The sequence below is a fragment of the Asterias rubens genome, chromosome 11 (assembly GCF_902459465.1).
Source record: "Asterias rubens chromosome 11, eAstRub1.3, whole genome shotgun sequence".
Classification (NCBI taxonomy): domain Eukaryota; kingdom Metazoa; phylum Echinodermata; class Asteroidea; order Forcipulatida; family Asteriidae; genus Asterias; species Asterias rubens.
Window position 1 is genome coordinate 15,100,939 of NC_047072.1, and position 21,811 is coordinate 15,122,749.

The 21,811-nt window shown below is 38.3% G+C and overlaps 1 protein-coding gene across 3 annotated transcripts in view; it reads left to right on the forward strand.

Moving 5' to 3' along the window:
- LOC117296580 (neuronal acetylcholine receptor subunit alpha-10-like) overlaps positions 1-21,811 on the forward strand; it is a 31,192-nt gene that overhangs the window by 6,705 nt on the left and 2,676 nt on the right. Inside the window, exons 1-6 of one of the 3 annotated variants that reach the window (XM_033779598.1) lie at positions 932-1,334; positions 4,693-5,087; positions 18,780-18,931; positions 19,538-19,692; positions 20,301-20,848; positions 21,176-21,431. In XM_033779598.1, coding sequence (XP_033635489.1) covers positions 4,871-5,087; positions 18,780-18,931; positions 19,538-19,692; positions 20,301-20,848; positions 21,176-21,431 — 1,328 coding nt within the window. In that variant the 5' untranslated portion in view covers positions 932-1,334; positions 4,693-4,870. Of the gene's footprint in view, positions 1-931; positions 1,335-2,399; positions 2,419-4,692; positions 5,088-18,779; positions 18,932-19,537; positions 19,693-20,300; positions 20,849-21,175; positions 21,432-21,811 lie in introns of those variants that run through there. The other 2 variants (XM_033779599.1, XM_033779597.1) reach the window with 2 other exon arrangements.

Consider the following 21,811-nt stretch of genomic DNA (forward strand, 5'->3'; position numbering starts at 1 on the left):
GGTGTGGTATCCTGTCTTTTGTCATCTTTATATAGAATCCTCTGGCACCGTTCAAATGTGTGGGTTTGGGGATAAACTCCCTTTAAAATATGCGATTTATTGGTAATCAATTTTGTTCCGCACTTTTCAAAGAGCCTGTTGAGACAAGATTCACATACTGATTACCTTTAAAGTTGCTATAGTTGTACATAATGAACCATAGATAGATGTTTCACAGACTGTTTACTATAAGGTAATGCAATAAGTTGTAATGAACCTGAAGAGAGAATTTTCACAGACTGATTACCTTTAAGGTAATGCAATAATTTGTATATAATTATGTACAATGTTTTCCTAGCCAGCTTACAGGTGGCATTGACGTGTGTAAGAGTCAAGGGCAAAATGTACACAGTAAAGCATAATCAAGTGAAGTTAACATGAAATTTGCAGGGAAGAGAGTGTGCATGCATACGATTAAGAAGGGAAAACAGCCACACGCTATATTTACATTGGTCTTGATCCCAATCCACAATACGAAGTGTCAACTTACAGATTTATTTTCTCATATTCGCATTTCAAACCAATTTGTGAAGTCAGTGCCGCATTGCATGCATCTTCCGACAGGCTGGTCTGTACGCCTTATAGACATGTTCATGCCCAAAAGATACAAATTCAAGCAATTGATATTAATAGTGGCTATCAAATTTAACTAGTTAGCCTCGTGTATGCATTCAGCAAGAGCTGCTGCCATAGTTCTTCGATAGAAGTATATGAATTGCAGCCTGCGGTATCGCATTACCTCGTGGTGCCTGTATTATTAATATCAGAAAATGAATATTAATACCCGCGCAATATAATCATTAACATTGACGAGTAAGCGAGAATGTCAATGACGCTGTCCGCTGGAGTTTACCACCACGTTGACACCCCTGCGGTCCTTGGGAGCCGTTGTATTGCCGGTCACATACACGGCTCATCCACAGAGACCCTTCATCCCATTTCATGGGGGACTTTCACTCACAGTTCTCGGTGAGACAGCCCGGAGGACGGCGAATTCATTATCTCCCTCCGTCATGCTTGCCTACATGCTCCTATGGTGGCGGGAGGGTTTGAAGACGTGAGCAGAACGAGGAAGAATCATCCGCAGTTGCCCTTTCAAAGAAAGAAAACATCGGCAGCAGATTTTGAAAAGTCATCAAGCAACGTGAGCTGCTTCGCCAAGACGGTATTTGCATTCGTGGGAGGCAGGCAGTAGCCGCTCTATGTTGTGCATTGAGAAGTTAAGAAAACACAGTGTGAGACAAGAGCAGAGCTAACTGGATGGGGGTTGGAGTGCTTTTTACGCTTCCTTAAAGGTCTGTGTTCTACGTGATATCTTTAATGGGAGTATATAGCAATCCCAGCTGCACTTTACTATTAAGATAATTATAGGTAATCATCGACGAGGGCATGTATAGTCGTTAGAGCAATGGAAATGGATGGAGATTGAACAGATGTGATCCAATCCTTTGCAGTTAGAATGTAATGGCGATTGTATTGTCTTTAATGCTATCCATCTGATGTTCTTCTTGCGATTAATGCCATCAAATATTAACTAGCTCTTCTATCCATATAGAAATATATAGCATAGAATTGTCTTTAATAATAAATAATAATGACAATTTATAAGGCGCCGGTATCCGCCATGACTGACGCTCATGGCGCACTAACAAAAGAAAAGAAAGAAAAGAAAAGAACAACATTGGTTGTTGGTTTATTGGTAGTCGGTGTTACATAGAATGAATACACATCCATAGCATTTTATGAAGATGAGAGGAAATCAAGTCTCTTCATGACGAAACGATCGTTTAATGAAGACCGTGCATGCTAAATTACCGAAAACTAAGTTTGGTGGGAAGTTGAAAAGAGGGTGGCTTATTTGGATTCAAAAGAACTTGTTCGTTGAGCAGTGTGCGTAATAATGGACATGCTGGACGTTAGCAGTGTGCGCAATGATGGACATGCTGGACGTTAGCAGTGTGCGCAATGATGGACATGCTGGACGTGAGCAGTGTGCCTAATAATGGACATGCTGGACGTGAGCAGTGTGCGCAATGATGGACATGCTGGACGTTAGCAGTGTGCGCAATGATGGACATGCTGGACGTTAGCAGTGTGCGCAATGATGGACATGCTGGACGTTAGCAGTGTGCGCAATGATGGACATGCTGGACGTTAGCAGTGTGCGCAATGATGGACATGCCATGTGAAAAGCGTGTTAAGCAATGTCAAAAGCACAGATCGATTCGATTTGGGATGAAGATCTCAATCCAATCTGGATAAAAGCTTGGCGGGGTGCTTGGTGCTCTTCCGACTCATGGTCTAGTTTCCATAATGAAATCAGGGCTGTACTATACAAAAGGCTATATGGAAAACCGGAATTGGCAAGCTTGCAGTAAGGTATGAGAAGTAAAGGACGGTGAGCACAAACGAGTGCTGTAGTGTCAAGGAAATACAAACAATCATGAACATTCATTTATTAAATCCTGAAAAGGTATTCTGAGTAAATTCAATTTGATGTTGGCCTGTACACTCACATCGATATATAACTGAGTGGGATTCGCACCTTGGTCAAGAACTCATACATCGAGAATCCACAAGTCTGTAAACCACCATTGTTAACCTAATGATATAAGGGAAGTATATAGCAAGTAAGCATGTATGGGAGAAACGGGCTGATTTTGTTTGTGCAACATGGTGAGTAAACGGGCAGTTTAACGTCCATTGTGTGCACGTGACTGCCACAGCTTATCAAGTCGTTCACGTTACTATCAAAGATCTTAAGCCATTTTGAGGTATGATGGACACAATAAAAATGGCACTCAGGTTTGGGTAAATGTGTCTGTATACACCCAAACCAAACAGTGCATGATACACCATATCTCAAAAAGGCTAGCTGCAGCAGTGATGATGTCATGATTAGGTCACATCGTCTAGTGATTCATGAAAGACAAGCATTGACATAAAATATTGTATGGCTATAAAATGCTCCTGTGCAACCTTGTCCAACAATGGTCAAGGATCGGGGACTGCACCTTAGTAAATAATCCAGATCAGATACACAAACAAATGCGTCTCTTTCATAACACGGCCGCTAATGGACCTCATAATGTATATCAAAAATTCATTAGAAGGCAATCTTTAATATTAAAGGTAAAATAAACTGACACGGTTAAAGTAGACCGGAACGATGGCAAGTGGTGTATAATGAAGGTAAGAAGTGATGCAAGCTTGCGGTTGTTATATTGAAGGCCATTGGAATATTATTATTATTACATAACAGGTTTTTGCATGCAGATGGATTTTTTTTAAAATTCTGCATGCATATTGTTGGGTACATTATGTTCATATATGGTTTTGTTATGTAAATTCAGATTCAATTAACGGATATATACGAACCATTAGATTATAGAGAAACCTTCATCAAAATTTAATTCCATAAAACACAACTTTCTTTTGCAAATGGCTATGTTTCTTTCTCACTTTGGCAGCTTGAAGCACCACAAGCATTTGAGGCTCTTTCAAAGTATAATGCAACGATTACAAGGTGTCATCAGTATACCGTGGGGAAATAAAATACACCCGCATCTGTTTTCGCTATGAAAGAAAAAAACACTTCGAGCTTGTTGACGGATGTGAAGGCGCAATAACCAACATAATGTTAAATACAACACTATATGATTACTAACTACACTATTTTGGTCACAAAGTAATTTTGTACATATGATATGTACGTGGTGCATGTAGAATGATCGATAGTTCTAGTTACATACATCTGACATTAATTAACTTCAGACGAATTTACCTGGAAAATGAAACACTTCTTAAACAACATTGGTTTCCTTGAATAATCTAAACTCACTACGTTAAGTTATATCGGGCCGGGTTTGCGAGAAGGAAATATTGGAAAACCTAATTTTAGATCCTGGAATGTTAATTGTTCCTCTAATTACCACACCCAAACATCAACGTCATAGGAACCGCCCATTTGGTATCAAGGGACATAAAACTGCCTCGTACCCAGTTTATTGTCGTTAATTTTGCCGTACAATGGAACGCAAAATGTATGAAGATTGTTTTCATCGGTTTTTGTTCTCAGTCGATACACGTCATTTAGCCAGCAATTTATTAATAACAAGTTGGCAATGCGACCACGGTTGTTATGCTAGCGACTGTAGTTTGTTGATATTGGCACATGGTTTGGCCTCGTAGCCAGGCTGGTGGCTAAACAGTGACCTTATCGTTCACTTAACTGTGACCAGAATAACTGTTGTTACCAAATGACCGTAATAGGAATATTATTTTCATCAAATATTCACAATAGGTCGACAATTGCTCACATACAAAAAGTTCTGAATCAACTGTCATCGATTGTTGATGTTGTCACATAGTGGGGCCTTGGTACGGTTACTATATTGGTGACCTGTAACTGTCATCGATTGTTGATGTTGTCACATAGTGGGGCCTTGGTACGGTTACTATATTGGTGACCTTACAGGGTACTCGACTGTGTCCAACAGACTATTTCTAAATGACCCATCTTTTTGATAGGCAGAGAGTATCTCTTTAGTTGTTTTGATATGCAGAATGCATTCGTTTAATCAGTCTACTGTAATATACAAGGTTCGCCTATGATATGCATTAATGAGGCTTATTTGTAATGATGTATTGCAGGGTGGAAAAGGGAGAGGCTCCTAGGGGACAAAGCAACGCGACGAAGCGGCCATGACCACGTCAGACTACTTGATATCACTGCTGTGAGTTTGACGCAGTGAGGACGTGTCATCCTCATCAGCTTAGATCTACCGTGCATTGCCCACCGTCATACCGCTCAAGCAACAGCAGTGTCAAAATGGCAACATGTACCCTAAGAACAATGTTATTATCTCTCCTAATGATGATAATTGTCTTAACCCGAATGACTTCTGCACTAGTGGTGCCCTTGACTGTAAATGGAGAATGCCCGATCCACACTGTGCGAACTTTAGATGGAAACAATTGTATGTCATGTGCGTCTTGCTATTCGGACTACTCACCGCAGGATTGGCTTTGCATGAACTGCACACAAGGTAAATATTAGTTTCTAAATAGTGTACGGTATAATGTGTGTGACAGTTATTAATTTGCGTTTTTACCCATACACCGATGTGTGTTAGCACTGTATACTCAGTACTTTCCCGAGTCCTGTGAAAAAAATATCACAGGCATGTTACTCGGGTGGGATTCGAACCCACGACCATTGCAATTCTAGAGCAGTGTCTTACCAACTAGACTACCGAGGTTTCCCGGCAGCTAGAGGCAGTTCAAATCCTATGTTTTGGCAGCGGATACCGCAACGATATAACAGATGTTAAATTTGCATCGGGGATAAAGAATATTAATTTTGGTTTTGACCCATACACCGATGTGTGTTAGCACTGTATACTGTAACAGTTATTGTCATCTATATTATAGTGAATAGTGTACATTACTAAATAGCATGCAACTTGAAGAATAAACCCTTTTATAAGCAAACTTTTGAATTGTATATACATTTAACCAACTTTGGTTTGAAACTATTTACAGTTAATTCTTTCTCCATAAATACTTATGGGTATATAGACTTATGTGTTACCAACTGGAGTAAGGTTTGCAATCATGAACAGTGGTATGAACTTTCCACCATGAATTCGTTTCATTCAGAGAGGGTATCCAAACAACTTATGTCTGCGGATTATAGTGCATCAGTTGCTGCCGTCAAAGCGTTTTGACCATCCGTTAAGCAAAAAAAACCTTTGTTATCTCGATGTTAACTAGCAATGAAGACATTATAAACGGTTCTGTTGAAAATTACTGTTTTAGGAACAATTAGCCATCGTATTAGGGGATAACTAGAGTTCACGGGATGGGTGAAGAAATTAACTTACAATTAGCCATCGTATTAGGGGATAACTCGAGTTCACGGGATGGGTGAAGAAATTAACTGACAATTGTGATCACAGTTAGATGACAAATGGGTTGAAAATGGAAACGGTCGTATTGACAAAAGACGCGTCTCAATACCCGTGCATTTATTCTGTTTATATAACAGTTCACTAGCGGGTTTACTTTGATATCCATAAGAGCAGAATCACCTCAGGCATCGGACTGTGATTAATACTATCACGAACTTGACTCTTCCTTAAACTGCTTTACACACTGTTAAATGACAAACGCTAAAAGGCGTGCGTGTCCAGATAAAAGGGGAATTAAAAGCCGATTTTTACATCTCATTGACGAAAACAGTAAAGCGATACAAGATAATGTCTTCAACCTGATCAAATTGTATTTTGTCTTTGTATCTATCTCTAGGCGCGGTGTTCGCACGATCGGCACTCTGTGCCTCGGGGGAACTTTGCTTAATTTCTAAACACGCCTTGAAATTTACCCGTCGCTGAATTCGTCAATTTCACAGTGCGTGTTGTATATACTTTGTCGCTGTCAAGTCGAGGTGAATCATGCATTTATTTTCTTCAAACAAGCGAATAGAAAAATACATTTTCAGGTTTTCCGTGTGACTATGTTTTCATCTTTATCTTTTCGTTTGGGTGATCTTCATCACCATGACGACGGCAATCTTTATTTATATTAAACTTGTCAAACTTTAACTCAATATGCATCTCAAACCGCATCGGTCAAATCCTATTAAGCCTTACACAATGGCGCTTTCATAATCCTTACTAGGAATGAACAAGAATATCAAGTTGTGTCTTTAGTGAGGTGGTTTTATATCTAACGAAAATAAACCAATTCAAACCGACTAAAAATATGGAATGTTCGTACAATGGATTTCATGCACATGAAAGATTTATCCGCTCATGAGAAATATGAATGAAAACAATTTATTGTTTGCTTTAACTGCACATACTTCAGAAACTTGGCTTGTGTAATTTTATGATATCTCTGAAGTAAATTTCCCAGGAAAATAGTCTGAGAACTTTGAATGATTCTATAATGTTGTAAACGTGCACATTATTCGCTTAAGCTGAGTGAGTATTATGTGAAGCCGCCTCATGGCCACACTGTAACCAATTTAGCTCAAATCTAAATAAAAGGCGTGGGACTTGCCGTTATAGAAAACAAAGAAGATGTCTCTGAAGATGTCACTGAAGATGTCTGTGTAGGAGTAAAACTCAAGCCTAACCTGCGATCATGATATCTCTTGCTGAGATAAATCTTTACAACAAATATTGGAATTGTATGTCTTAAACCAGCATCGATTAATCGATCCTGTATCGTGAATCAATCAGTAATGAATCAATAGTATCTGATGTGTAAACCAATCAGCAACCATATGACAACACACCAATAAATAGGCCAAGGCTTTAATTATAAAAGTATCAATTATTAACAAATACAATTAATTGCGTTTTTATGAATTATTAATGCTGCCATACCTACTTTTACAATTTATATTCCAAGCTACAGTAAATTACACATGCCTTTATCGTATACACAACATAACAGTAATCGCGTAAAACAAAAAAAATCAGCATAATTAATATTTTGATTGTATCAATACAACATGCACATGGCCCGATCCATTGCAGTATTGTTTAGCCTGCGGCATTCCATCACTCAATAACTCTCGTCATTGAAATCTCGTCTTGGGGGAAATTGGACAAACAATGAGCATGGTGAGATTTCGTTTGATTAGTCGAGCGATATGCGAACTTGGTATCATAACATGGCGTGCACAAACTCTGTTTTAATTTGCATAGAAATCATAATGTATGTATGGTGACACGTCTGTTCTGACCTATTATAACTCGGCTAGATCTACTTACATGAAACTGTTTTTGTTATAACACACGTTTTAACAAAACCTCTGATGAAACATGTTGGAGCATGTTTGCTGAAGGTTGATTTATTGCGGTATATTTTATGAACCAAAACAGAACGCGAAATTGAAAGATGCAAATGAACTCATTTATATTGCCGCAACTGCTGCCTGTATTGTCACTTATGCATCGTGGCGTGCATGCCAAACGTCATATTATTGTGTAAATAGATAAAAGGCCAATTTACTACCGTGAATATAACGTTGTATTCGGACGAAGTTTATATTCTAACATAATTTAATATCAGGCGAGATAATTTATAAACTATTTGACTCTCATTTGGATACTTCTTATTATAGCCCTCATCCATCCTGGCTGTGAGCCATTTAATGTCTTGGGATATCAAAGATGATTAACCTTTCAAAGAATTGTATTTTTAATGAATAAGTGTACCATGGGAAATACATGGTCTCCTCTCACCTAAATGAGAAGAACATTAAAGGCTGCTTGTGCTGCTTTTAAAAAACAAGGGCAACGTCAATATTTGTTTCTGTATATAAATAAGCATGCCACAACAGTATACCAAAAGGAGTGAATCTTCATTCTTCCTAAAAGCTCACTTGAAATCTACGTGTTATAAGAGATAAACAGGAACAAAACTCGCCCAATCCGTTTTTAAGCATATAGAATGATTGGTTGGATTTTGATTGGTATCAAGTTTTGCATATCCCTCGATGTTTTAGTTGCTGTGTTTTATGGCATAGACATGCCTTTTTGAAGTTTGACATTATATATGTGTTACCTATATACTTCTGCCCTGCATGCATGAAGCATGCACACACGTCTTGACTATTTTTGACATGAGTTGTTATGAAAGCATGGTCAGTGCTGGATTTAATCCCAATCCACGCTATTGCATATGACCCTTTCGCAGCTATAACTATACCGTGGCCCAGACCTGATTCCAACGCTAATTTTATTATCATCTTTGATTCGGAATCTATCACAGTTGCCCAAGGTTATTATTATTTTCATTTTGACTCCTTTTTTGCCTAGCGCCCCGTCCATCATCGCTTCATGTTCACTGTTCACCTTATTGTCCCCACCGCTCTGCCTAATTCTTTGAGAATGCCATTTATAACAACCTCCCCTCCAGTCGTCCTTAAAGGAACACAATGTGTTTGTTTGATTCATGGTAACTTCACAGAAAGGTCATTACTTTAAAAAGAAGAAATTGTACTGGCGCCTTGTTCAGCTATTTGTTGTATGAAGTGGCATGCCTTTTCAATTAACCTGTTGTTATGGATCCTCAATAATATAAACAACGAATGCTCGCAGCAGTAAACAGTGTGCGCCATATGCGTTTAAATGTCTCATGCTGATTCAAATTATGGATACCGATTTATTTTCACAGATTGGGTATAACAGAGTTTTGTTTCACCTCTTGATTTCAATTGTTTGAACGGATAAATAAAGGGTATCCGCATAATTACAATATATTGGGGGTTTTAAATTTTAAATAAACAGGTCTGTTTTTGTTATACAAAACTTGACATCAAATAGAGACAACTTCAAGATGGACCTTTAGCCTAATATTCTTTTTCTGTTCTATAATCCAGTGGGTTGTCAAACAAGTCCTGTAAGAGATCCTCAATAGACCAGGTAACCTTTTAGCAGCTTGGAAGTATAAGATAAGACACTTGAGTAACACTCAAGTCTCAGCCAGACACAACTCTTCGTTCGCGGTTAATATTGCAAGCGAATTTACCTTGAAGGGCAGAGGGTTTAGACGGCCGCCTCAAGCCTGATGGCAATTTCAAGGTTCAAAATGTGAAATCACTTGATGATGTGCAAGGAGTTTGACAGGCGAGATTATTAACAATCGGTCACTGTTGTCATTGGGAGATAGCTAGTTTTTCCACTTCAGGGATATATCTGATTTTCAACTAGCAATTTTATGTAGGCTACATGCATAGGATAAGCAATGTATGCAAATGTCTTTATTGTAAGTGATCATGACGTTGATTTTGATTTTAGAAAGCACTACAAACAAATAAACGCAAGGTGAATGCGCAAGCGTGGTTTTGATCTAAGCGTTATAATTTCCCACAGGATTTAACAGATGAAAAACTACCATTTCATAATCCAGCACCTAGCATGCCATGAGGTAATAATGCCATCTTTTAGAGGCTCCGTCCATGATTATAGCCAGCTTAGCCCAAATGCCAAAGCTGGGTTTTAAAGAAGTTCGTCGTCTTCTTTGAAATTGATCTTCATCCTGTCTGTTTCGTCTCTCATATTAAAAACATATCTTATCTTTCAGCGGCAAGGGTATCAGAACCTGTTACCGCGCGGCTCAGGTCCCTCTGCTTTGAAAACACTCATGGCAAGACTGTAACTCAACACTCAAGCAACATTAAAACCCTGTCTCTTGTAGAGCTTCTTTATGTTTCACGGCTTAAGGGACCCAAACTCTCTCCCTGTCTTCACAATGAAAGCTTTTGGATCTTGTATTATAGAGACTATTAGTTTCAGCTCTCAGGAAACGAAGTGAGACTTCGCTTTAATTTCCTGGGCAGGGGACACTCTCTACTGTAGTTGTGGTAATGACACAACCGCTGGGCAATATTAACACTGGGGCCAGAAATAACCGGTTATTACATCGCACGGTTCATAAATTATTGTAGAGAAAGTCATCGCTGAAGTGTGAGTCGGTCCAAGTGAAAGAGATCTACAAATATAGTGTTTTTCTTTAAGTAAACTAAAGGACGCTGGTTTTTGGCCTTTCAAAACAACTATTTCCATTCGGGTATATTAAATTCAAATAACGTAATTTCATGATGCTTCACTGTAAAGATCGCGACAGGTCCAGTTACGTTATTTAATATATTGAATATCCATCACAGTGTTAACTCAATGTGTTAAATTTTCCCTTTATCTGATGGTTGCAGAACTAATATCAAATATTGTTTGGCTGAAAGGTTAGATTTACAAAACAGTTATTGTGTAAACACAGAAACTGCTTGGTAACTATTTGTATCCATTATTAAAACATGATCATCTCAAGCCGTGTTCGTCACCAAACATTAATATTGATGTTTTTTTTTGTAGAAGCAAGATCAGTGAGCAAAGAGTGGGGGAAAACATATAGCGATTCCCCCTCCCTCCCCTTCTTCCACCTACATCACCCGAGAGTCAATAACATCTAATGTTAGTCTATGCTATGGAAACCTATTGGTGGTATCACATTTAGTGTTATGGTTAGAATTTGAGTTGTATTATTATGTACGAGGCGAGCGTTTGGATATTGGATATTGAGCTCAGGGGAAAGCCATTGATATTACCCATAAAGCAAGGTTTGACGTCTTTATGGCGTGAGGGCAAGGGCAAAGAGGAACCATTGGCTCAAATTACAACCAAAGATGATTAACATTACGACCTGTTCACTCAAAGGTCACGGAAGTACTTGTATTTTTTATACAGTCACAATTGTTTTTCAGCCAGATGTTTAAATCAAAATCATACTTTAAATCAATTTGGTTGGTTGACTTCAATCAATAACAACCAATGATATTTACGCCGGTTATGATATCCTTTAATATATACTGCACATGTGATTCAGATGCAGTTATTGGGACCTCCCCCTTGCTATGTTAATCGATCAGAAAGCAAATATGATTATGCAGTGTTTTACACCATTGAAAGGTCAACAATATACTTTTAAGGAAAGGGGAAATATGGCCACAGTAAATCGATTGAACTTGAATAGTGTTGGTTTAAGGCGTACGTACAAGTATACGTGCCCAGCAGTGGGTTGATATTACACGCACAGATACAATGACATAGTGACTTGAAATGACGGTCTTCTGACATGGTTCATCTGGTATCTCCTTTAAAGTCCACTGAAAGTACACTTAAACCAATAGACGCACAGGGGAATCTTAAGATAACATATCCACTATCACTGATGAGACTAAATCTGGGCCTGCGATGAGGCGAAAAAGGTCGCTGTTCATTCCACGCCATCGCTTTGCTACAGTATCGTACCAATTGCTCGCTTCATTTGCTGCACCAGGCAGGGCGAATGCTTACAGCCATGTGCAAGATAAAGGAGTCAGATTGGGGCTGGTTCAACCACAAGTTCAATCATATGGGAATACTCAAATGTAAACTGTTGTGACTCTCATGCATGTGCTCTTTTTAATGAATGGCCTATTTGTTATTCCACTTTCCTATTCTTATTCATGATTTTCATGCTAGCTTATATCTTTAATGCATAGCTGATTGTTTATGCCTAGTGAACACATTCATTATATATCGATTTCAAACAGAGAAATTTATCTTTGGAGGCGAAGCGGCATATTTCGGCCCACCCCCTCTGCCCGTAAACACGTGCATATGATAAAAGGGTACAAGTACTTTTGATGTCATATTACGTTCGTCATCCTTGAAACGGAATTACCGTACTTCTCTATCAAAAGTGCATGTGAGCTTTTAGTAAAAGCAAAACAGGCACTTATGCAGAGTGGGAAATGTTGAGCTGCAGATCGAAGACTAGTCGTGCGTACCAGTTCAATGGGAAGGGACTCATCTAGTATCACAGACATTGGGAAAACATCTCCCGCTGAAGAAGAAAATAAAAAAATAAAAAAATCCGGGAACTTGATCGTGTCCATGTCCTTATCTTTAAACTTTGACATGAGTTCCACTCCTTTATGCTCTCAATATATAAAATGAGCTCAGCTGTCGGCACCATGCGCGCCTGCGCGTTTTTTAAAGTCTCGAAGTACAGTGACTGAACATTTATCAATCGATGAAGCAAGACTCTATAGTTGTCCCTGAACGCTCTAAACCCCGTCAGCTATCTGTGTAATAGTAGGAAGAAAAGTGCATCAGCACACCTACCCTTGATAATGGTGATGTGTAACTCCCCTGTTATTGGAGTGTGGCCTTCACTTCAGCCGCTGCAATTGTTTCATTGTCTTCCTTGACGCCACTGATGCACTTATCTAAATGAAAAATGGAAAATTTTAAATAATGAGCTGCCATTTTTCTTTCATGAGAATATTAGATCTAGACACAGGGTGATGACGCACAACCATTCGGTATTTCGAATTGACAATGCTAATGAAAGAAAACCAATCTACGCATGGGGTAATAATTGTGTTACCGGCCATAGACAAAATCTCAATTCAAATGGTGAACAGGATTTAAAATTTACATTTGCGGGAGTCAAATGGTGAAAGTCCTTCTATACATAGCTCATCCATCAAACATAAAGTTTTCACCGATTATCAATCCATGTAGGCTGTTTGTATTAGCAGGGTTTGTGGGATCAGAGATAACATCGGAGATGTTACTTGGGGTATCTCATTTTCAGAATCATTAAAATATACACGTGTACATCTACATATTGGACAGTTTAATCTTTAAGGTAACTGAAACCGTGGATCAATATTTTGTCATGCCTTGCTCATTGGCCTATATAATTGGCATGCTACTACGCTGCTTTTACGAAGATAAAATACCCACAGAATTATGCATCGCTCATGTACAACTCATCTTTGAAAATGTCCCTATGCATGCCCGTTTTCCCCCAACAACAAGACACGAGTTAATGTGTAATTTCTCAGAGGAATAAAATCTGAGCGAATCACAAATAGCTGTTGACATAAATTTGCTGTTTTCTTTGAGCGTAGGCGCTTTCAATGAAAGGAACATTAGGTTACCCACTTCAGCGTCTTTCGAGCGCGGCGGCATGCTGTCCAGGCTCACCACCGTTCGGCATACAGCAATTCGTTTTGAAAGCCGTAACGACTATAGAATTTTCCTTAGTGCAACGTTAGTTGACGATGGTTAATAAATTTAAACAGTAAAAGTATGGCAAATCTTTTAAGTGCAGACCAACTTAACGACTGTTTTTCATATGCAAATTTAATTACTTATAGGAGGCGTTGGACTTTCCTGCTCAATTAATTTCCTTTGGTGGTTTTTAATGGGAAATTATTGCAGCATTGTGTTTTGAGATGTTTGTAACGCGTGCCCTCATAATGATACAACTGTGGCATTTTCCGTATTCATTAAAACATTTTGAACAGTATTTATGTCCCATGTTTCACAACAGTATTACAATGAATGACACACACGTTTAAGGCAGCAAAATGTCATATATGAAAATCCTTTCCACAAAATAAATCCATTAGTGTTTTTGTTATAAGCTTACATGTGGCGGACACAATCATTTCAATGCTGTCTCGTTGCTTAAGGAAAACGCCTAAAGTAATCCGCTCATTAAGTATACAGAAATTTACTATTTTTATGCTAAAAATAAAACAAGGGCAGACAACGACGGTGTTTTAAGCTACTGATTTATCGAAAGTGATAGTCAGTAATCATGAAAGATTTGCCGACGGTACAATCCATTACTACGTCTCAACAAATAAATCATGATTTTTATCACCCATTTACCCACTATATAGAATGAGTGAAAACTGCAGAGATGTACATCGTGGATCTCATATAAGAAGAAACCCAAATGAAAGCAGATGCAAACCGTCGCAAATTACTGCTGGGACATCCAGGGCAATCTTTTAATCTTTCTTATACCCGGTGATTGGAATTGATGCCTGGGTCTTAATGTTTAGGAGACCATAGATCAAAGGCCCACTTACTTTTCAAATATTCCTCCAGGGAAAGAACAGCTATAGCTCCAATAAAGAAGACCCATTGCATCATTGATAATGTTGGCCAAAACAAGTCTGTACTGTATGCGTGCTTCCTCTTTTTGAAAAGTATTTAAAGGCACTGTAAATCAAATAGACCATTGATGACTAATTATTATAACAATTGAATTCACGTCCAAAAAAAAAACAAGCAAATTCTTTTTAACATGTTATTGAATAGTGCAATTATTAGCCTTGCATCTTTTTGACACTGTGTGTTGAGAAAGTTGTTTAATTTATTTGTTACTTCATTTCCTTGTGTTGCCAATGAAACATAACAACCTTTCATTCTTTTTATTAACCAAAAACTAAAACTGGTTGATCATATTTCGGGTTTTTTGTTGCCAAGATAAAAGGTTTAAATTTATTGGCGTGTATACCTTAATTATGCTGAATTTAGCTCCGATTAAACACTTTGAATATTGGCCTTGCACAACTGTCCACGTTTACCCACGTCCATATTTATGATCACGTATTTTCAACTCGTTGTTGAAGTAAAAACACAAAAACAAAATCCTGAAATCTTATAAGTGCATGTTGATGTGAGCGCAGGTGTATGCTAAGTTGTATCGCCCATGGGGTGCCATAACTGATGTATTATTGATTCGTTTTGCCTGCGATTCACACAATACATGGTGTGAATACCTGTAAAGTGTCAGTCTTAAGGAGATTAAAATATGCATCTTGTCAGGCTTACTAGCAAAGGACCATCAAGTTCTTGACCATTTGAAACAAGTTAATCTTGGATGGCGTGAAATGTTTTTCAAATGTAGGGTTATTGCAGTACGCGTACAACACCATCATGTACTTCTTGGATTTAAATGACCAGAATATCAAACTTTCCAACGTGACTCTTATGTTGCACAGCGCCACCATTGACACCAATATCATTCTTTGCACAGTCTGTAAATATTGATACATTTTCAAAGGTTGTGTTTTTGGTAGCTATATTTTATTTAGCCTAAATTGTACATGGACAATATATATCGAGGACGAGAACGAGCAAGGCGGTCTTATATGCCACATCATCATTGCAGATTGTGTGCATGCACACTGCGAACAACTGCAGATGACATCTGTTCAACGCTAAATTCATTTTGCATCACCCAGACATAAGCCAATATTACAAAGCATAATTATGTTTTTATTAATTAGCCATAAAAGGGCCGTCTATTAGTCTCCTACAAGTCGTTTAGCTGTGAACCGCCTGTTTGAAATGCACGCATCGATGCGTAGTCTCCGAATCATTCATTACCTGAGTGATTTGTGTCCCCATCAGAAAACCTACCAGGAAGCCAATTGTACAGTAATTGCGCCTTAATCAAATTGACTTCATTTTGGTACCGTGTGACAACTTAATGCTTGCCCGTCTGACAACTGCCGATCATGTAGAACGTCATGCGTGAATGAGAATACAGTGGACCATAGAGGGGCACGATACATCATTAGAATAACGCAGGCAAAATTGTTAGACACATCAGGAACATCAATTTGTTTGGGGAAAAAAAAAGTGAAGATGAGGTTGTTTACTCTTTGCACAATGACCCAAATAATAATGACCGCGTCTGGATATTATTATTACTGCATTGTTCTATATTCTGAAGGCGCTTGGTCAGAGAAACAAAATAATGTAATAATTATTGATATAGTACAATGACCAGTCGATGGACAATTTAATAAAAACACATAAATTATGTTTTGACCATGGCGAGGGGAATGAGCAGTATGTTGATGCTCACTATAGGGAATGTGATTGTTTTATTTTATTTATACCAATAATTTAAGTTTTCCAATCTTATCAACGCCACGGGAAATGTTTTGTTCTACCTGCCCTTCCCAAGTTTGACAGATGAAACCAACAGAGGGCAGTATGATGACCTATTAAAAATTCTAACAACAAGTTTAGTAATAAAACCAAAACCAGGCATTAATTTTTAACAATAAAGTAGACATACGTTGGTACTGTTTTTTCCAGCAGTACAGCCTCTTTACTTTAAATTCATACGGGATACGTTCTGGCTTTAAATTATATCAAATTCCCACGGCTATTGTTTATTTAATTCATCGCCCCGTTGGGTCTATGATATCCCACTGATAACTGAGGTTTTATGTGCATTGTTCAAAATCAAAGGCGTGAATGGGAAGGACAAGGTAATTTTTTTAGGAGCTGTGATTGAACTTTGCATCACTGTGTCATATTAACGATGTCAGGGACGGTTCTGCCCCCCCCCCCCCTCATGATTTATTAACGACCGTGGTTTTATTTTTTACTCAAAACAAACCCGCTCAAACACTCGAAACATTTATTGATTCTCACTTAGTTTTTAAAGACTTTTTTGTGCAAATAAAGCCTTTAATTTGAGTTGTTTTCCCCTTCCATTTAAAGTTTATTTTGTCTACTGTTTTAAATTTACGCACATAGACTTCATTCTGCTGACAGGAGTGTAGTTGGCAGTGACATGAAATTAGGACCCCGGGGTCCAATTTCGTGCTGCTGCCAATTCCAAGTCGCCTAACGACCATTGCTTTCCTCTTAACAGAGTTATCGCCGCATAAATAGCTAGCTACGTACATATGGAATGCTTAAAGCTATGCGAGCAGAGACTTTCAAATGTTAGTCAGTACAAAAACGTAACATTTCCACCTGCTGTACATGTTAGTCAAGAACGTTTCTGTGAGAAGTTCTCCGTCGTTTTTTTTTTAGGGGGGGGGGGGCATAATGCAATGTTGGAGACCAACACTGCTTGTATGAATAAAAAGCTACACCACACTTCAGGCACAAGGCTAACAAAAATAGACCTCCGTGTTACAGCTAACTTAGTACTAATATAGGCTAGAGGGCAGCTGGCAATGCCTCTGGCGGTACACAGATAGGCAATTCAGGCAACTCAGTCCGCAGAACAAGTCAGACCAGAGTGAGAGGGGCAATCTCCTACTCATTAGGGCCTAGCCTAGCATCCAGCCTAAGTAACATAAGGCCTATTGTTACAATGGCCGATCATGCCGATGGCTGTTTGACAGTTCAAAAGATAAAAGTAGCTCTAGAATTACCACACAACAACAAAATTTCGACCGTGAAGCGTATTTATTATGTGTTTATTGAAATCTTTAAATATGCCTTATTAGTGCAAACTCTCAAACTTTGAACTCACAGGTGTGCCCTCAAGACAAATTTCAATTTGCGCGCGCATTTGCAGACGTTCACAAACACACAAAAGTGTCTGAAGACGTATATCGAGATATACATCATTACAACAAAGTCAGGACTAAGCCAAGAGATGAAATGTATTTTTTACCTGTTGTACACACATTTTACTCACTATTGTTATTCTTCTTGTATGTAATCATGATGTTTAAACCTCTTGGTAAAATTTCACTTCATCATATGCTGCCGCAAAACATTCTTTTTCACCAACGAACTGCTGACGAACGACTGTTATGCCGATTCTTGTATTTTTAACGGTGGACTTACATAGCGCCCTCTACGAGTAAAGTAAGCTCAACAGTTAGATATGTATGTTTTAAAAGGTAACTGTTAGCTGCGATCTTGCTTTTAATTACCTACGTAAACCTACGTTGTTGACATCTAGAGGATCGCGGTACTAATTACCTTTTAGTAGCAGCAAGTGGAATAGATTCTGCCAACGGTGTCTCAAATGGCGCCCTCTTGAGTAAACGTTGAGCCACGTTATAACTGTTGTATCTCTACGCCAGTGAACCGAAAGAAAATAAAAGTTAAAATTAAATGACTCATTGTGACAAATTAGCAGATATTTTTTGTAAAGATATAAAACATGATATTTTTAAAGCATTACGTACATTGGCAACTATTAAATGAAATCAACCACTACCGGACTACACTTTTTCAACCATGCATGGATCACTTCCTAAAATTAGTGGTGATGAGGCGATCAGAGACATCCATAAAAACCATAGACTTGTTTTCGTACGAAACAGTTTGATTATCTCCTTAAAATTTCTCTAAAATGAGGTATGTGCTCATTAAAATATCACCAAATGATACGTTTTATATGTGGTTGTGTAATTGTCAATCGTCACAGGTTTCTCGTCGCTTACTTGTGCCATTCAGCTTTCGCTGACTGATCTGAACACCAACTGGCAATGGCAACCTCAAACTACCTTCTTTTATTTCTACTACTACTAGGCCTACAACTTCTAATGTTATTCTTTAATGTTTGTCAATTTCATCTTTGTATTTTGTAACCATTAATCTGTTCAGGTGGAGCCCCATTTCTAGGAGATGAGCAGCGTTTATATCAGCGACTGTTTCTAAAGAAACCCTACTACAACAGCCAGCTGCGACCTCTGAAGAATAACTCGGATCAAGTCGTCGTACAGTTCACCATGTTGATCAAGCAGATTGTTGACATTGTAAGTTGTATTTTCAACATCAGTTTATAAAACGAAATTAAGTAGACTGACATTCCAAGGAAAGACAATTTCTCTTTGTTTCAATGTTGTGGAGCACTGTCTACAAATCCCGGCCATATCTCGCTGGGCCTTCGCACCACGGCGCGATGCCCCCTTTCGTTCAATGTTGACTCTCTCTGTGAGGTTCGTCACTGTGCAGTGTCTGTGTGCCATCAATATGGGGAAAGAATGTTTATAGTCATGTTGCGAGTGGGTGGCCCAAGCATTTTGGCCGGGATTGTAGTAGGCACTCATCACGTAGTCATTATACATATTCTGACCCTAAAGAAGTGAGAGTAAAAGAGTAGACGATTTCTGAGAAAATGTCAATCATATTAATTTAATTATTTTTAGTGTTAAATATTGTTTCAGTTATGTGAATTGCTTTTTACAATTTACTGTCACTGTTGGGTCACTGTATCCTAGAATCGAGGACCAACAATGTTATCGTTAAATCAAAGAGAGGTAAGACTTTATACGCTTTTATTAAACCTTACTTAAGGTATTGGTCTAAATGATGGAAACATTAATAGCATGATTTTTGATTTTCATAAATTCTTTAAACAGGACGAGCGGAATCAGATAATGAAGATGAACATCATACTACAGCAGAATTGGAGAGATCACTGGCTACATTGGGATCCTGATGACTATGGAGGATTGATGGAGTTAAGAGTCCCTGCTTATGATGTCTGGCTCCCAGACACAACACTTTATGACACGTACGCTTTGTTTATTACACTTTCTAGTTCCAGGATGGTGACAAGCAGAAGTTACCAGGTTTTGGTCTTTCACAGATTTGTGGTGTAGAAAAAAGGTGTATTCCTGATGAATAAAGAAGCCCTACTACACTACCCCCAAAAAAGAAATCAAATGAGTAAATGTTGGAGCTAATGTACCCAAAGCCACACCCTCCTGAAGCTGTAACTGTGTACTTGATATTAATGATAGTCACTCCAACACTACTCTAAGCAAATGAATAAAATACTTGTTAATACTTGTTGATTTGCAACCAATTGTTTTCTTACAATTAAATTGTAAACTTTTGATCACATTATCATAATTCTTGAAAACTTTCCAGACCTGTAATATTCAAAAGGTGACGGATTTGAGTTTCCACCGAAAGTTTACAGTTATATACATTTTCAAGTGTTGTAATCAAAAATTTACCATAAAATTGTATCCAATTTATACCAACTCAGATGAAGTTTCAATTTTTTTTCCTCATTTTAAAGCGGCAAGGAACTGTTTGGGTTGATTTGGAAAAAACCCTGATCAAACCAAACTTTAAAATGGTTTTTAAAAGCATCACTGTTATTTATTATTGCAGAGCGGACACAAACTCGGCCTATGCTGGCATCACAGGCACAAATGTTGTACTGAGACATGATGGATTAGTGCAGATGAAAACCAAACCTTACATACAACGTAGCACATGCCACATCAAGATTCGCTTCTTTCCTTTCGATGAACAGAAATGCCAACTGAAATTTGGGCTGTGGACATATGACTGGAATCATGTAGATCTACAAAACTCAACAGCAGGACCAGACAAATCGCTGTATTTAGAGAATGAGCAATGGGACTTGATGTATTCATGTTTCAAGAGGAATCTTGAGAGCTACATATGTTGCCCAACTAAGTATGTGGATGTGACGCTTTTCGTTGGCATACGCAGGAAGCCTCTGTACTACATGTACAAGTTGGTGATGCCGATTGTTCTACTCTCTGCATTGTCTATGGTGGGTTTCCTGATGCCTTATAATGTGGGTGTGGTCAAGGCAAACCTCAGCATCACTCTTATCTTGTCAATGACTGTCTTCCTACTTCTGGTGGCTGAGACTATTCCTAAGACATCAGAAGGACTTCCACTTATCAGTAAGTATTCGTCTCGTTTGGATTCATTGGAGATGTCTCAGACATTTTGTACTTGTAATGTCACAGTAACATTACAACGCACTAACTTCACAGTCCTTTTTACAATCAAACCCCTCAGGTGAATACAGTTTAGTAGCTTTTTGTCCCCCGAGAGATAAACTTACATAAACACTTAACAATCATTCCTAAACCTTTGATAGCTGAAGTGTGACCTTGCAGGAACAATCATGTTGCAGCTGTGTTCCTTTCACTCATCCTCCACCTCACAATCTAATATGTTCCCATCACATTGACATTTTAATCTTATTTGCACATCATCAACTACAGGTGAATACTACCTAAGCATCATGTTCCTCATAGCAATCTCAACAGCGATGAACATCACAGTTCTAAACATTTTCCACCGTGGGGAGGATGGTAGTGTTGAGGTGCCTCAATGGCTCCGAACGTTGGTGCTCAAGTACATGGCTAGGATCATGTGTATGGATTGTAAGGGTGAATATTTCCTGACCAGACCCAATGAGCCCAAGATTGACCAAGCACGACTGGCAATGCTCAGGAAACAAAGATGGTTCAATGCAAGGTGAACAGGAGTTGATTCATTCTTAAAAAAATGGAGACTCAATGAAAGTGGGAAAGCCCCTCCAAGTCTACTTTCATGTTTCAAGTTTCAACATGTTCACTTATTTAGTGGAACTTCCCTAATGCCAAACAATTATGCAGTTATTTTTCATAGAATCACAGGGATTGTAAGCAGTATTATATTGGGTCATCGTGTGCAAGATGTAGAGATTAATTTCAGAACATTAGTTTGGGAAACCATAGTCAAACTGTTCTTTTTTATCTTCACATTTTCAATTCAATTCAATTCAATTCAATTTTTATTGGTCCTACCATGGAGGAAATTCAGTTTGAATACATGCAATTTGAACCTGACATTAATCACAAATTTGACAAGTTCAA